Source organism: Lissotriton helveticus, chromosome 2_1 (assembly GCF_964261635.1).
Source record: "Lissotriton helveticus chromosome 2_1, aLisHel1.1, whole genome shotgun sequence".
In the NCBI taxonomy this organism is placed as follows: domain Eukaryota; kingdom Metazoa; phylum Chordata; class Amphibia; order Caudata; family Salamandridae; genus Lissotriton; species Lissotriton helveticus.
The window spans coordinates 145,666,750-145,680,812 of NC_136059.1; the positions used below are offsets into that span (position 1 = coordinate 145,666,750).

Below are 14,063 nucleotides of genomic sequence, written 5' to 3' on the forward strand. Positions count from 1 at the left end.
TGTGCAACCTGCTCCTTTGAGGATGTGATCTACACTGGGCCACCTCGTTTTCGTGTCAATCACCATGTCATATATTTTGACTGCAGCCATGCTATTGGTCCTGCAGTGTCACTTGCATTGTCAGTGTGGCTCACAGAGCCGCTTCTTTGCTGGATTCAGCACATGTGCATGGGTAGGTTGTGAGATTGGTGATAGGGAGGGGGGCCACTTTGTGCACATAGTGAACGGGGACTACTTGGTGTTCCTATGTGTGCTGCAGTGTGCAAAAGGTATCAGGGACATGTTCCACAATCATTGTGGGTGTGCAGTGTGCTACACATAATTGTGCATGTGTGCCATTACGCCCATCTCCCCCCGTCCCCCCAGTCCCTGGTTGTTACTCACCCTGTTGCTGTTGGGTCAGGTCATATTGAGCTGTGTCCGGACCCCAACTTCTTCCACCGTCTCCACACCGATGACTGTGGCCACCATTTCCTCCAGCTCATCCAGTTCTTCAGGTGGTGCAGGACTCTCACCTACAGTCGCCGTTGCTACCTTCCGGTTGGCAGCGAGTTTCTGCTTTATTTGGCTATTCACAGCATGCCAGTGCCTCTTGACCACCACCACTGACCTCCTTGACACTCCAACTGCATTCACGTTGTTCACGATCGACTGCCATATTTCTGTTTCTGTTGCCAATGACACAGTGGAGGTGACGAACATTTGTTGGTAGTGTTCTAACACCTCCGTGACGATGATCTGGTTTTCCTGCAGACTGAACCCCGTCCTCCTCTTTCTCTTCTCCTTGCCCTTCCATGGGGTTCCTGGCTGATCCTCCGTGGGGCTTGTGGGGTTCGAGCTGTCCTCTGCACTCGGTCCGGGTGAATCCATGGTGCTACGCAGTTTCTTTTGGTTTGGGTGTGGGGTTTTTTGTTGCTTTTATAGTGCATTTTTCCACATGACGCGTGGGAATTGCAGGCCTGTCGCTGGTTTTAGCTGATTTTTGTATTGCGATTTGGGGCATCCCAACTTATTTCGCGTTCGTGTTTCGCATTTCTTTGGCCTCGCACTGGTTTTAACGCAGTCATTTGACGCGTTATTGTGAGGCTTTTCCATATTACCGCTGTGTTGTGAATAGGACGTTAACACAGAGTTATTTTTCAGCGATAGACGGTGATATGAAACATTGCGTTAACTGATTTTGGCGATGATTATTGCACGTTCTTGAGAATATTCCCCTGTGTGTAATATACACATCCCTAGATGCCCATTCAGACACCTAGCTTATCGTTCAATAAGGCCCACTAATAACTGCATTGGCTCCTTTTGGGCGCTTTATGTTCTAATCAAAGACTCAGCAATTGCACACAAAACGTGAGATTGTGCTCAAATTACATCCTTCCCGTAATTTACATTACAATTCAGTGGTGTGTAACATAGAAAACAGGAAGGTGTGTACTATTCACCTCCCCACACCTTTAGCCACCCCTTCAGACACTGTGCATATCGTTCAATAATTACCAGGAGGAAGGCACATCACAACAGGTAGCTGATATAGATTAATTACATTGGGACATAGTTATTTTAGAAGTCATGTCTCATACATGAACTAAGCGCTCAGTATTCCAGAGTTTTGGTTTGTAAAATGTACAGCTGAGTAGCAGATATGGCATTGAAAGGACAGAGCACATTACAAACAGACCAAAGTCTGGGCCACAGCAGTGGCAGCAGGAGCCGTCAAAAACTGCATTCACTACTTCTGGGCACTTTTTGTTCTAACCCCAGCCTCAGCAAGTGTAAATGTATGTCATTCTGCGCAAATCATGGCCTCCCTCTGTTTTACATTACAAATAAGTGACGGTTGGAGACCTTTAAAAGGATTCGGACATAATCCTTGGTTCAAATTCCAATAAGCTTCTTCTTGAAGGGTTCTCTCACACTTTCATGTACAAAATGCCTCTTTACAAATATTTGGAGTAGGGCAGTGCCGTGAATCTTTTTGTTTCATTGCCCTACGCCTAAGCGAAAGGGCAGGAAGGACTGGTAAAGTCAATCAATCAAAAATGTTGCTTGTTAGTTAATTAAAACCAAAAACATGATAAAATCCACAACATATTCACCAGTACCATATGTATAAAATCAATCAATCTGTACGTCAGGCAATCTACGCATCGGTGACCTCATCAATGGCGCACTGAGCCAAGTCTAAAAATCATGCTTACAACAGGATAAAAAGATAGGTATTTTAACTAGCTTAAAACTATACATTGCTTTAACGTGCATATGAGTACAGGGGAATAAAATAAGACAACATAATAGAACTCATAAATAAATATATAATCCTGAACTAACAAGGATCGTGCAACCTGTGGAGCATGCGAAGATCCACAGGTAACTGAGCAAAGGGCAAAAACAGTGTAAACTATTTTGGGTAAAATGGCACCTGCTAGGTTTCAAAGCATGAAAACGTTTGTTCAAGATATTTAATACAAACCTTTTTTGATGTAACATTTTATTTAGATTTTTAATACACAACCGTACAGAAACAACCCAACATGAGACTCCGACACAGCGTCCCCATGGATAAGACAGTATAATCGAACCCGCTCCCTCCCCACATATATAGTATTGCTTGGACCCCAGTGAATCACATTAATCAGCAGTGCTAGACTATAGATAGTACACATATGGATGCCAAAAGTCTCTGGGTCTTCAAGGTGGCGGCAGCTCTTCAGCATAGGTTTCTAGTTGAGTCTTGGAGTATGCTTGATCTTGGAGCCACTCAACAAGCGTTGGTGCCTTCCTCCCTGCCCAACACATTGACGCTCTGCGCTTTGCAATCAACAATGACACTGCTACTAGTTTACGATTAATGGGCTGAAGCGATTTGATAAGGCCCAATAGGCATACCCTGGGAGGACATTCAACCCGTTCCTCTACCATTGCTGATGTGGTCTGTGTGATCTGCGACCAGTACAGGGCGTCCACACCAGATGCAAGAAATCCATTGTAGTAGAACCACACCACACCCAGGGTGCCTCTTCCCACAACCCAAATCTTTAAAGTTGAAGAGGGGAGTAGTAGGTCTGCTGTAGATATTTAGAATGTCTGACTCTGAGATTGCCATTGGATGTGAGTTTACCCAGTAGGATAGAGCAGAATTCCCAATACACCTGTGTTAATGGGCTGTCTAAAATTCCATTTCATTTGTCCCTTGCAGTGCACACACACCCTCCCCGCTCACCATGGGAGGTGTTATATAATTTGGTGATGCGTTTTTTTCCAATCTGTACATAAAATTAAGATCTATGAGGATCTCAGTGCGGGTGGTTCTTGTGGAAAGGAGGTGAACAGCACTTTTATTGCTACTCTCAGTCTATGGTACACAAAGCCCTGCAAGGGTTTGCAGTACCGATTTTCCCCAAACTCCATAAGCATGATATAGGATCCCCATGGCTAGGCGTCGCCCATCGCCCGCAGTCCCGATTTCTGTACTAAAGCAAGTGCTCCTGACTCTTTAGTGACTGAAAGGGATGGGTGGTGTTAAAGAAGTAGGGATGGGGCATATAGTGGAGTCCTACATTCACGCGAGGCGAGTGCCTGCCTGGCTCTAGTCGTGCTATTCAGCAGGCTGCCCTGATGAAACAGCGGCTCTGTCCAGATTTTGATCCAGTGGGAAGTTGAAATCTCCACCGCATAGTATAGTAGAGGGTTGTAGGTCACATATTCGGGTACAGAGTGTAGTGAATAATTCAGGGTCATCAGAGTTGAGGCCATACATGTTCATTAGGGTCAAAACTCTCCGCCTGCAATTTCCTTGGCAGATCAATTATCTATCCTTGTTCTCTGTGTCAGAGTAGAGTTTGCTGAAGTGGTGCCCCTACGGACCAAATACATTAGAACCCAGCATCTGCAGCATCCAGGTCAGATCTTGGAGGGGATCGGTGAATCCACCCTTGAGACTTGAAGAAGTCCATGACTGAGTTCAGAGCTGTAAATATAGTTTGCGTACCCCCGTGGTCTACTCTCAATCTAGCAGGGCACAACATGGCGTACAAGAGGCCCCGAGTCTGCAATTTCTTTTACGGTGGAATGAATTCTCTCCATGCTGCTTGCACTGCCGCGGTGAAGTCAGGATAGAAAGCAATCTTTTTGCCATGGTATTGTGTAACTCCTTTTTCTCGAGAGAGGCGCAACACAGCGTCCTGATCTCGATAATTCAGGAGCTTTGCTATGATTGGTCTCCGGGGGTCCCCAGAGGAGGTTGTGCTTGCAGGAATCTATTACTGTGTTCTCCTATTAACACTGCTGACAATTGCTCACTTCCAAACACCTCTCTCAGCATAGCTTCCACATAGCTTTCGAGGCCACCTGTGTTAGTGGATTCTCGAACGCCATTATGCGCAGGTTTTTGTGGTTCTAGCATGCCTCCAAATCCTCACTTTTGGCTTGAATTACAGCTATGATCTTGTCCATGTTCAGGTGGTTACAAGTAGCATGTTTTTCTAGTTTGACAGACATGGTACCCATGCAGATATTCAGGGCGTTAATCTAACCATCTACAGACTGCAGATACATGTGTTGGTACAAATCCTGTACCTGGTGCCTCAACCATGCTAGCTACCACTTCAGTCGTAGAGGATGACCTTGTGCCTCCCTTTCACTGACATAATTTCAAAAAGGGGGTGGTGATGGACAGAGTATCTGAGTTAATCAGAACACTCCTACCCAGTCAACAGATCAGGGCTTGATCCATCACCGTTTTTTAGCTCACTGCACCATCCCGGTTCAGAACCTGGCTATATGCAAATTAGTCTGTCCCTGGCCCAGTGCATCATGGGAACAGGGCAGACCAAACTACCAAGCCAATTCTTCACTGGAAAGGAAACAAGCTTCCGGGGACCGGTTTCTGGCATCACAGCCGTCTTCGGCCCGGCTTGCTTGAATCCTGATGGTGCAGTGAGCAAGGGACTCATGTCTGAGCATACCCTTCCACACTCATGGTGGCCAAAATAATTTCAAAAAGGGGGGTGGTGATGGACAGAGTATCTGAGTTAATCAGAACACTCCTACCCAGTCAACAGATCAGGGCTTGATCCATCACCGTTTTTTAGCTCACTGACAGCAGAAGCTTCAAGATTTACCTTTTTTCTTCTTCCTCTGTGATCTGATCAGAAACCCTGCAGTCAGGAGCAACAGAATGAGCAGAAAAGCACCAGCTGGAAGCAGGTAGAGCACAATCCAGTCAGACGACCTAAAAAAGAACCAATAGCTTTTTAAAGATCATGTTGGATTAACACGTAAACAAAATATGTAAGGCGAAACGCGTCTGTCAGGGGTGAGGGGTTTTCAATAAACCATCTGTGAAATGGACACCTGAGTGCTTGCCGTTTTTGACTCAACCGAGTCGATTGTGTTGGAATATATATATATATATATATATTATATATATATATATATATATATATATATATATATATATATATATATATATATATATATATATATATATGTGTTTTTAGCTTTTGAATTTTCCAGATATGTATTTGTTTTATATGTTAAGGCTGTTGAGGTTCATGGGGTGGGGTTGCCATAGGTTTAAGAAGTCACTTACCATCAGTGGTAGATTTACACATTTTTCATGCAAGGCACGGCAGCAAGTAAAGTTGCTGTAATGCATTGCATGAAATGGAGATAGCAGAAATTGTGTTTTCCTCTTTGTGTGTATGTGTGTATCAAAATGAAGAACATGTGGAGAGAGTAAAAAAGGAGGAGAATAAAGATATTGCTCCTCGTTACGCCTCACTGGGAAAGGCGTAGCATTTTGTCACATTTCTAGGTTTATAAGGTTTTGCAAAACTGTGAATGTGCCAACATCAATGGGTGGATGCATGGGAATGCCCATGCTCCATCTTTAGAATATCTAACCAATGCTAGGTCATACTGCCTTGCATTACTTGCTATTTACTAAACCACTCAAAGCAGTGTTAGATGGATTAGTAAATTAAAAAAAAAACAATTTTGTGTTAGGGTTGCACCTCAAAAGTGATGCAACCCGGACGCAAAATGTTAGTGGATCTGCCTCATGTATAGTCGGCACTGCCACTCAGGATACTGCTGACCTGTTTATTAACTTTCTGATAATATTCAGTGTATCCCTAGTACGGGGGAACCAAGGCGGTGAACGTGAAATGGGGAGGCCTTTGCATATGATATCTCTCATGAACCAAACAAAATGTTACTTGCATTATCAAGTACTGTGGCATAACAGCAATTATGTCCCACAGAAATTGGTGAAAGGCCCCAGGGACTCTTATATCTGACGGAGACCCAAACTCTTGGCCTGAATGAGGAGATGGCCTTGAATTGTGCGGTTCCGGGGTGGCAATGGTCTACGCAGATCTGATGAACAATGTCATTTCAAAGAATGTAATGCATGAAGTGTTTCCGAAACTTTATAGGCACAGGATGTGGTCTAAATAGTTCCTAGGTTTGTGTACACCAGTTCTCGGAACATGGCAGTTCAGTGGTGGCCGTACCTGGGTGAATCCCTAGCACGAAGCTGCTGGCTTCCTCCATGTGTTCCGAAGCACAGGGAACCTCTACAACCCTTGGTACTCTGTGCTTTAGACCCGTGGGTGCACCATTCTGTTGAGGGCTTCATTAGCCATTAAACTGCCACAATTATGTTTCGGCGGAAACAGAGTAACCCATCCACTGAGATCTAAATCAAGCCCTAAGTCCCTGAGTCCTGTTTTCTCATGTTGCTGGCAGCCAGTCAGATTTCTTGCCCCTGTGGGAGCCTGACTCCCACAGGAGCGAGATAGCCCAAGCAAAAAAAGCCACGTGGCCAATCAAAATGCTCAATTTTTAAAATTGGGTTTGAGGGATTCTCATGAGAGTCCCTCAAACCCAATCGTCTGGCTACAAATATTTTTTAACCTTCATTTCTTTAAAACTACTGAACAGATGTACACTAATTCACAAAAAGCACAATCTGCAGACCAAGCTCTAGCTTCTTTCCAAAGTTTGGATAATTCTGTTCAGCAGATTTTTGTTATAGCCCGGCATAAAGAACTCTGTGGAAAATGCATGGGGACTTTGCGTTTTGGACCCCCCCCCCCCCATTTTTCTCAGCCCCCACTTGACAGATCACCCTGAAACTTTCCATGCACAAACTGGTCAAAAAGTAGCACCTTTTTGGCGATTCTTTAAATGAGGCAAAAGGTTTTAGCAGAATAAAAAGGCATTTCCTATAGAAATGCGAACCTAACTATAACTACTCAGTGATGACTAGCACTTGGAGGAAGACCACTGACCTGGTCAGGGTAACTGCTCTCCCTGTGCAGCTCCACCAGTAAGTGCTGCCCTCCGAGCTCCCTGAGCTCTCCCTCCCCCGGGTGTTCAAGAAACACCTCCACCAACAGCCTCCTGTCTGTGCCTCATCCCTGGTGGTCACATGGGGGAGCACTCTGCTCTTCTGCCTTTCTGCCTCTATTTGCTCTTTTCTGTGACCTCTTTCTTCTTTTTGCTTCTCTGTTCTCCTTTCTCTCTTTTGCCATTTTTTCTTGTGCCCTCTTCTGTTTCTTTACTCCCTTGCTACCCCTACTTAATGGCAGCTGCTGTGTGGCCTTGTGCAGCGGGGTGCCACTGGCACACCAATGGCACAACAAAGCAAGCCCGTCCGTGACCAGTGCCAGGGACTCTGGTCCTCCTACTTGCCTCCACTACAACTCCAGCAGCCTCTACGCTCTCAACCCTGGATGCAGCTACAACTGCCAGCTTTCAACGCCAAGTAACACCCAAGGTCGACACTGCCGCTGCACCTTCATCCACCTCCGGACCCGAGCAGCAGCCCCCAACCTACATTACCATCCACAAACCACTGTACTGCATCCTCTTCAACATGCGATCCCTACACAAGCACGCCATCGAAATCTGGGACTTCCTTAACACCCATGCGCCCGACGTCGCCTTTGTCACACAAACCAGGACCAACGCCAACTCTGCACCCAACATCGCCACTGCCATTTCCAACAGATACAAGATACTGCAAACAGACCACCCCACCTGCCCAGTTGGAGGCATCACCATCATCCATAAAAGCTCCCACCGCACACCGGCCCAGATGACACTACAACCCTCATGGAGCATCTTCACTTCCAGATCCAGACTGACCCCAAAACGACTCTCTGCTGCCTGGCCCTGGTGCTCCTTTCACCAACATTATCACCAATCTCATCGCACCCCACACCCTCACCTCCCCAGACTACATCCTACTAGGAGACCTAAACTTCCACCTGGACAACCACCAAGACCCCACCACCGCCCTCCTAGAGAACCTCGCCAACATAGGACTGAAGCAACTTGTCACTGGCCCCACGTCTCAGCAGGACACACACTCCACCCCGTTTTCGCAGAAAGAACCAGCGTCTCCAACAGCCACAACACAGAACTCCTCTGGACAGACCACCACTGCATCCACTTCTCCCACAGAAAATCCACTGTACACAAGCATGCCCACCGCAGCCCCTGTAGAAGCTGGAACATAGTCACCAACGACCGGCTCACCTCCGCCCACACCAGCAGCGACGCTAGGCGCTAACAACGCAGCACACAACGTCCAGTGCTGGATCACAAACTGCGCCGACACCCTCACCTCTCTCAAGAAAGCCACTGGGCAACACATCAAGAAAGAAAGCTGGTTTACCCCTGCACTCCAAGAATCCAAGCGTTCCTGCAGATGACTCGAAACAACATGGAGTAACAACAAAATGAGCCACCACAGCACATCACCACCTCATTAAATACACTATAAAGAACTTCCTCCAAGACAGAATCCTCACCAACCCCCACAACTCAAAAAAACTCTTCTCCATCATCAAGGAATTTGCCACACAATTCAGCAAAACAACAGACATCGCACCCTCGCAAGACCTCTGTAAATGAGTCGGCACCTTTTTTACCCTCAAGATTAAGACAATCTACAACTATGGCAACCAAGACCTCTGCACCCCCAGCGAAGCCCCCCAACAGACTCTGCTCACTTGGACCCCGCTCACGGCAGAAAACACCTTAAGGACCATGATGAGCATCCACTGTGGAGCACCCTCAGACTCCATATCTTCCGCACAGTCGCCACGGCCATCGTACCTGAACTGTGCCGGATGATCAACTGCTCCCTCGAAGAATAGGACATGTTACAACACAAACATTTACAACACATGCCTTTACAACGCAGTTTTTACATCACAACATCCATTACAACGCATGATTTTAAAACGCATGCCATCACAACACATTTTTAGAAACTACACTTACAACGCATTCCATTACAATGCACACCATCACAACGCCTTCCATTACAAAGGATAATACTTTTAGGGCAACAGTAGTGTAAGTGTTGGATAGTGTAGGGGTAAAAATTACTATTCCCACTCAGTGACGGCTGGTGACATTTGAAAGTGGTGAGGCGTAAAATGATTGTCATACTGCACCAAAACGAGCGAGTGTAGCGAGCCCGAACAACCTAAGAGGGGCTCGGGGGGTTGGACAAATGGTACATTTTCAAGCAAATTTGAGAATGCAGGAAGGTTAATAAAGCAATTGTAAAAGTGCAGTTATTACATTAATAAAGAGATGTCATATAACATAGGTAGCTGCTTATTCAAGCTTTATTTCACCCCATAGTCCAGCAGGGTATTGATACAAGGCAGATAAGAGAAAAAGCAGTGTGGTCCTTGAGCAGGAAGACACTCATATTTCGTTGGTAAGAAGTAAAAAGATTGGTCAAATTGAAAACCTGAAATGCAATACGCAATCCAACAATTTGCAAGTACATCTCATCTATGTTCAACAAGCCATGTTTTACCCATGATTGGAATTGTGAATCACCAAATAAACTGAGCCACTGCAATCAAAATCAACCAAAACTGCGGCTCAAGGTTACATATTGGCAGAAACAGTATAAATCAGAAACACAGTCTAAATAACTATAAAAGTGACACATAAATATTGACCATGCCCCTCAAACTCAGAAATTTCAGATCCAATTCACTGCCAAAGCTGGCCTCCCACGTGTCATTTCATGTGGGCTAAGTGCAAGCTACAATGTATGATTTGCCAAAGCAAATTAACATTCTCTCATATTTAAAAATTCCTGTAGCAGACAAAATTTTAAGTTACCCCAAAGCAGGACAAGATTTTACATTCCAACATTCAATGGTCTGTTCTAGAGTCTGATTATAGTAGAGATGACTGTGTACGTATGCTCCTGCCTATATCTGTCTTACTTCCTATGTCCTTTTTCTCTCTCTAGCTCAACATACTCGTTATACCCCTCTCTCTTTCTGCCACACTCTCTCATTCTGGCTCTGCTTAGCTCCATCTCTCTATGTTTCTCTCTTTGTAAAAAGTGACAAATAAAGTGACAAAGGAAAAGCAAAGCCATTGTGATCAGGAAGTCAAGCTTTGTCCCCCCACAGAAGGTAATATAAAGTAGTGTAGCCAGCAACCCTTGAATAGAAATTGATCGTGGTCATTTGGCATCAATTCATTTTACTATCCCAGTATTAATGCTTTCGTCTCATTTAAGAAATCAAATCATAGATACGTCTGATATTACTGAGATGTGCAAATTTTCAGGCAGTGATGTTGGAGTTGATTACGCTAGATACAATAAAAAAATGGGAAGCACCCTTGAGTTTATGCATAGTTTAAGAATACCCCTTAAAAATTAGCTGCCAATAATTGTATGTGCCTTACATTGAAGCATCTTGGAGTGCTTGAGTTGTGTGGGGGGAGGGGCTGCTCTGTTTTCTTTCCTATGACCTAAACCTCACATCCTTAGGGTGGCTCCAGCCTGCCATGCTCTCTAATGGAACCTACTTTGCTTTTCATCAGATAATTTGTTTTTGTTTTCTTAGTATATACAAGCACTATATACTGGTAGATTTAAAGCGCAAAGACAAAGGGGGACTAGTACCACCCCTGGCAACTACTGGTAGCCTGGTGTCTTCGAATTGGATAATTCTGGCTCTTGACCCCGTGGGTCAGGTCTCACTGGGAGCAGCTACTCATCCAGTCTGAGTCAGGGACAGGCAAGAGCAGAGCCTGGCACCCACTCACCGCCCTCAGCACCACGGGAGAGCAGACAGAGGTCCCCGGCCTACCACGAACCCTCCTGTCCTGACCACATACTCTGACACCATGCCCCACACTCTGCCCCCAAGAGCCTCCCCGCTGACCTCTTTAGCCTGCTCTAAGTGGGCAGAAAATGACAACAGATTTGTCTACGGATTCAGGGGAAAAACCACTGGAAAACCACCCAGTATTCTTGGATCCAACTCGTTATTCCTAATTCCAAACATTATTACATTTTGATCCAAAGATGCCAGCTGGATCAGAGATTCCAGCGTTCATATCCTTGCATCCAAATTCACAATGAAGGCCTAAATTGGATCTTTAAGGTGACAGCAGGCAAGAAGACAGGAAATCTAATTAGGTTTGCACAGCCTTATCTGACCTTGAATAGCTGTTTAATATGCCTCTTTATATAATGTAATTATAACACAGGAGCAAAGACAGAGCTGGATTTGCAAATAGTGGTGTAAAGAATAGAAAAAGGAGGGAGAGAAAGAGAGAGTGGGGGAGAAAACAGAGAGAGGGGGAGGGACCGAGAGAGAGAGAGAGAGAGGGAGAGAGAGAGACATACACATGCGCACACATACACACGTATATAAGGTGTATTCGTAGTGAGAGGGCAAAGCCAGCCAGGGCGTGCAACTGCAGATAATGTTGTTGAAGGCAGGAATACAATTTTGCTAAGTAGGCAGCTACATGCACAATCACAGACACACAAGTGCACACTGTTCTGTACATACAGTATAATTGTAGTGCTAGAGCAAACAACGTAAAAAAAGACAGAGTAAAGTCTATGGAGTCATAGCAGGCAAGGAAATGGGGAAAAAGGTGGCCCCAGTGACTCCCTATTTTTGACTAATACATATTATTTAGCTTTGTTACTTTCCCTATATCATCAACACACGAGCACAAAACAAATTTGAACATACTGGCAGCATCAGGAGCAAAGAGAGAGACTGTGACTATGTAAGATTTGTGGTCAAACAAGGTGGGAAGATGGACGGATCTGATGAGCCCAACAGTCCTCACGTCTCATCAATCTACGTGTACATCACTGTGTAATAAAATAATAGCACTCACAGAGACAGGGAAAGCTAACGTGGGTATTTAACTAATATGCACATGCCCATCATGAATACGGTGCTAAATGTGAGGAGGTAGCCAATGAACAAGGACCTAAACGATACACCTGCGATCACGGATATTTTGGGACCAGCCATTCTACAAAAGCTTCTCTATTGCGGGCAGGGAGCGGGAAATTAATTGGATAGCCATTCCAAGCACAGGACATTTTCCGAACCCAGTGCACAGAAAACAAGTAGCAGCCAACACGATAATAAAAGTTAAACATCAAGCGTGGCTGCCATACTTAACAGAGAAAGCGCTGTGTCGCACGAGAGTGAAAGTAAAACATCATTCGATTCATAGGTCAATTTCTATATCCAGTGCAGAGGAAACAAGTAACACGATATGAAAGTCAAACTTAAAGCATGGCTAAAGGCACGACTGCCATATTAACAAATAAAGGGCGTGTGACACTAGAACTAAAGTAAAACATTGCGCTCAGGAAATTTTCCATATCTAGTGCAGACAAAACAAGAATGAATGTTAAACATCTGGGGCCTCTTTTATGAGGCCTTGCGTTACTTTTACGCCGCCGATGAATCCCTTTTTGTGACGCACCATTGGCGTAAAAAATGCGCCTTGTTGCGCCATATTTACAAAGTGACGCATCTAAGGTAGATGCGTCACTTTGTAAACCCCTGCGCCACATTATACCTGCACCAGGTATAATGTATGCAAGGGGGGGCGTATTGACGCAAGAAAGGGTCGTAGAGGTGACGCAGTGAAATCTATGAGATTTCACTGCATCACTTTTAGGACACCGTTGCGTCAAAATCTTGCGCCTGCCACACAGCAGGGGTAGGACTGACGCAGGCCCTTTCACATGGGGCTTGCCCCATGTGAAAGGACGCATTGCTGAAGTTGCGTCACTTTTGTGACACACTCCAGCAATGCGTCACTTTTGCGCTTACAGATACGTCAGAAATACTGACGTATCTGTAACTCCTTGCGGCATGATGCGTCATACATTAAATATGATGCATCAGGAATGTCGCAAGGAGTGCGCACTGAGAAGTGACGCATCGTTGCTTTCACGCAGCAATGCATCATTTTTCATAAAGGAGTCCCCAAGCGTTGCGAAAGGTGCGGCCACCATAATTACAGTTAAAAAGCCACATGGCGCACGGGACATTTTTCATATCCAGTGCAGATAAAACTGACAAGCGCGGAGAATCGGGACGTGCGCACTTAGGACCCGGCGCCTCCGGACCCTGCCCATAGTCATTGGTGGTTGGGCGGCAGGGCGGCCCAATCGGCAGCCGGCCGCCTTTCACTTCCGGGTCAAGGCGGTGTGTAGTAAGGAAGCTGGAGACCACGAAGAGGTACAGTTGGTTTATTGTAGAGAAACAGCAGGAAGCAACCACGACACAAGCTGGCCAGGCACAAACTGTCGCTACCTAGAACACTAGGAGGGAACAGAGCCAACTACATTCTGGAATGGAGAACACAGGTAAGGATCGTGGTACAGCATAGAAATAAAAGAAAGGTAAATATACAACACATCTCCTTCCGTAGAATATAAAAGAAAACATGTCACAAAAAGGAAACTTAACGCATTAAGGAAACAGTCATGAAAAGGAAACTTAGCCAAAACTAAAGAGAGCTAGCTGAACTAAAGAAAGCTAGCAATGTCAGCAAATGTAAATTGAGCGATTAACAATTAAGAATCACCAGTGAAACTAAGCATTAATTAAGAATCACCAGTGAAACTAAGCATTGAAATGGACACACGTCACCCCTCTAAAACTAATCACAACAGAAATCATTAAGGTGTGCAGGAGGTCTACGGCACCTCTGAGGCCTGGAGGCAGACAAAG

General features: G+C 45.3%; 1 protein-coding gene across 1 annotated transcript in view; it reads right to left on the minus strand.

Moving 5' to 3' along the window:
• Positions 1-14,063, minus strand: part of LOC144817806 (CMRF35-like molecule 8) — a 521,039-nt gene that overhangs the window by 129,996 nt on the left and 376,980 nt on the right. The window contains exon 6 of the mRNA XM_078674635.1: positions 5,124-5,233. Coding sequence (XP_078530761.1) covers positions 5,124-5,233 — 110 coding nt within the window. The remainder of the gene's footprint in view (positions 1-5,123; positions 5,234-14,063) is intronic.